The sequence below is a fragment of the Hipposideros armiger genome, unplaced genomic scaffold (assembly GCF_001890085.2).
Source record: "Hipposideros armiger isolate ML-2016 unplaced genomic scaffold, ASM189008v1 scaffold_318, whole genome shotgun sequence".
Lineage (NCBI taxonomy): Eukaryota > Metazoa > Chordata > Mammalia > Chiroptera > Hipposideridae > Hipposideros > Hipposideros armiger.
The window spans coordinates 1,872,975-1,876,349 of NW_017731668.1; the positions used below are offsets into that span (position 1 = coordinate 1,872,975).

Genomic DNA, 3,375 nt, shown 5'->3' on the forward strand with positions numbered 1-3,375 from the left:
AGCCCCCCCGCGCGGGCACGTCTCCGCCGCCGCGGCCGCCCAGCAGGGAGACGCAGCCCGGGCGGCGGCAGCGGGCAGGGCCGAAGTCACAGCGCTCGACGTGCGCCTCCAGCTCGTGCAGCCGGACCGAGAGGCCACAGCCGCGGGCGCGGTAGTCGCACTGGACGCGCAGCTTGCGGATGAGGCCGCGCAGAGGCAGCACCCGGTACAGCTCGCGGGGCTCCAGGGGCTGGCACTGCAGCGGGCACCGGCGCCGCCGCGCCGCCCAGGGCAGCAGGCAGCTGGCGCAGAAGACGTGCCCGCACGGCGTGCACAGCGGCTCCTCCAGCACCTGGCCGCACAGCTTGCACTCGAAATCCGGGTCTACGGCTTCGGCGAAGCGCTCCAGGGCAAAGCCCATGGCCGGGATGAGGGGAAGGGGGTGCAAGGCGCAGTCCGCTGTCTCCGAGCCCCTTGTCTGCCCCGGGAACCCCTAGGACAGCGCTCCCGCTGCGGGGCTGCTCCGAGGGGAGGAGGAGAAGGGTGAGGGTTTGTAATCTCAGAGTTTGTTTGGCTTGAAGTTTTCAGGCTACAGCTAGGTCCCCTGACTCCGCCGTATTCACGCTAATAGACGCCACCTCGAGTGATACCCTCCCCCCGCCCCCCTCCGCCCCAACTCCTTCGCTGTCCTGCGATTCATATTCTTTCAGTTTTATCCGCGGAGAGCGGACGCCAGCTTACAGTGGCCCTCAGGAAAACTGAGCTCCACTTTGCCTGCACAGTTCAAGCAGTCTTCCAGCAGAGCTGATAACGGGTTCAGTGCGGATACAGAGAAATAACTTTGAAGACCACCTAGATGTAAGCTCCAGGAGAGCAGGATTTTTTTTTTTTGTCCATGAGGTTTTCCGTTGAATCCTCATCGCCCCGCGTCAAGTCTGTCTTCAATAAATGTGTTTGAAATAGATGTACTTCTATTCTTTCGAATCAGCCAATTACAAAATCACCAGCTAAGTGCCTCCGACCATGGGAAAAGCACTAAAATCACTGAGGTATCTACAGAACCAGGCTTCCCAAATCACGATCCAGAAATCAGGTGAGTGTAGCGAGGCGTGATGATGAGTGGCAGCAAAATGGGGGGAAGCCAGGAGCTCTCCTTAGGACACCTCTCTTTTAGGGAGAACTGGAACCGCCATTCAAGGCCTCCTCCAGTGTGATTCTGGGATTCTTTTACCTGGCATTCTGACCCCAGGTTCAATCGCCCCACCATCCATCTCCACTTCCGCAGGAATTTACCGTTGGGGAGGGGAATGTGATCATTTGGGCACCTGGAAAAGAGAATTAAAGGGAAGGATTATGAGAGAAAGTGAAATAACAGAAATAAAATCCAATAGCTGCTTCCCTCTACTTACCCCGAATATACAGTTTCATTCCAAACTGCCTCCTCCCCCAGTTTGACTCTTCAAAGTATGCAGCATGTCAGGCCTTACTGAAAACATGCAAAGGGATTCTTCCAAGCCCTCCTTCCCCAGCTTCCATCACCATCTCCTGAAACTTAGGTATGCAAAGCAAACCTATCACCTGGATGCGCAGGACTTCCTGCCATTATCCTAAAACTACTTCCACATGCTTAGGTTGGGCTCCCTAAATTAATCATCCATGATTCCTCATGGTCAGCTGAGCGTTGTTCCCAGAAAGCTGTGTACTTCTGTAGAGTACCAACACCTATCAGTTGAAACATATGAAAATGGCTCCAGGCTTTGCCTTTTAAATCCTTGGAGCTAAGGGAAGAATTAGCAAAGGCTAATAATAGAGGCTAATAAGCCTTCTTTCTGAAAGATGAGATTTTATTAGAGTAGTTCAATACCAGTAGGGATCCTAGAGTGGCTTGCCAGATATTTGATATGTTTTTAAACTTGTTTCACAATAAGATACTATATTCTACATTTTTATACATATAGCTATATGATAAAGTAACATTTGCCACAATGCTCTAAATTTCCACCTTCCCCATGGCCTTTCACCAAGTAAATAAATAATAAATATCCAAATAAACAAATCATTTAACAGTAACAGCAGGACCATATTCTTGTGAATTGCATAGAGCATAAAAAGGAGAATGTTACAGAATGTATTCAAATAATCTGGGCCGGAAGGATCTATTCCATCTTTTTTTTTTTTCAGCTATAGAAAAAAGCTATGACTTCTAATGACTTCTAGCTGTGACTTTATAGTGAGGGCTTGATATTTATTTCATAATAAACACAATAGCAGTGAGAACACTTATAAAATAGGAGAAAAGAGATGAAATCTAAATATGTCCCATTGAGATGTTAGGAAAAGGAGACTTGCAGCTACTTAAAAAGAAAAAAAAAATACAACAATGGGTATATAATGTCTTTGGTTTACCCATGCAATTTCTGTAGCAATAGTAAGGAATGTGAGTAGATTATGGTATGAGTAATTCCAGGATGTATAACATTTTTATTGTTAAATAGAAGATGGATGTCAAAAACCTCGTCCACAGAGAATAACAAGTTCAAAAATGAGAACATGTGAAGTGAAGCCAAGTAATGAAGTAGGCCAAGAGAGAGCTTAGGAAAATCTTTTACATGAGAAAATGCAAGCTTGAGCACTTCCAAAAGAGTTAAGTACCAGGAGAAAAACATTATAAGGGTTGAACACTGAGGAAAATGGACACACCTAAGTGAACCTCATGGACTCTTCCCATATGAAGACATTGCAGCATAATAAATCTCTGACATCAATTGAGCTAAATAGTATGCTAAATATATGATTTCACTTTCCATACTATAAAATATTTTATGTATTAGGAAAATTGTAATATCTCAGAAAAGCTTAGATGAGCTAGTAACAAGGAAACTAATTAGGTTGAAGTAATTAGGTAAGTAAAGGAAGCACTTGGAATTCATTTAAAATATGCACAAATATTTCAGCAAAACAGGTCCAGTAACACTCAAATATCTTTTGGCAAATGAAAAAAAATTAGCACTTTGCATCATTAGTTTGGTCATATCCTTATGCATCCACTGATTGTAATTATCTGTTAAGAATTCCTGGTGGGGCGGCCAGTTAGCTCAGTTGGTTAGAGCGCAGTCTCATAACACTAAGGTTGCTGGTTTGATCCCCACGCCCTCCACAACTAGATTGAAACAACTATGTGACTTGGAGCTCATGGGTCCTAGAAAAACACAGTTACCCAATTAAAAAAAATTTTTTTAACTTTAAAAACAAAACAACATCAAAAAATCTTAAAAAAAAAAAAAGAATTCCTGGTTAGTGAAACTTGTAGGCTTGATAGCAACATTGGGGGAAGAGCTGAAAGGCAAGCCACTGTCTTCCTTCTTGTTTACAAAGCCATTTGTAGCTGTCCTGGTG

General features: G+C 45.0%; 1 protein-coding gene across 1 annotated transcript in view; it reads right to left on the reverse strand.

Annotated features, from left to right (window-relative positions):
* PDZRN4 (PDZ domain containing ring finger 4) overlaps nt 1-1,684 on the reverse strand; it is a 361,626-nt gene extending 359,942 nt beyond the window's left edge. The window contains 2 exon segments of the mRNA XM_019660455.1: nt 1-1,304; nt 1,389-1,684. The exon segment at nt 1-1,304 is cut by the window's left edge and continues 14 nt beyond it. Of these exon segments, the coding sequence (XP_019516000.1) occupies nt 1-400 (400 nt within the window). The 5' untranslated portion in view covers nt 401-1,304; nt 1,389-1,684.
* Between the last annotated feature and the right edge of the window lie 1,691 nt (nt 1,685-3,375).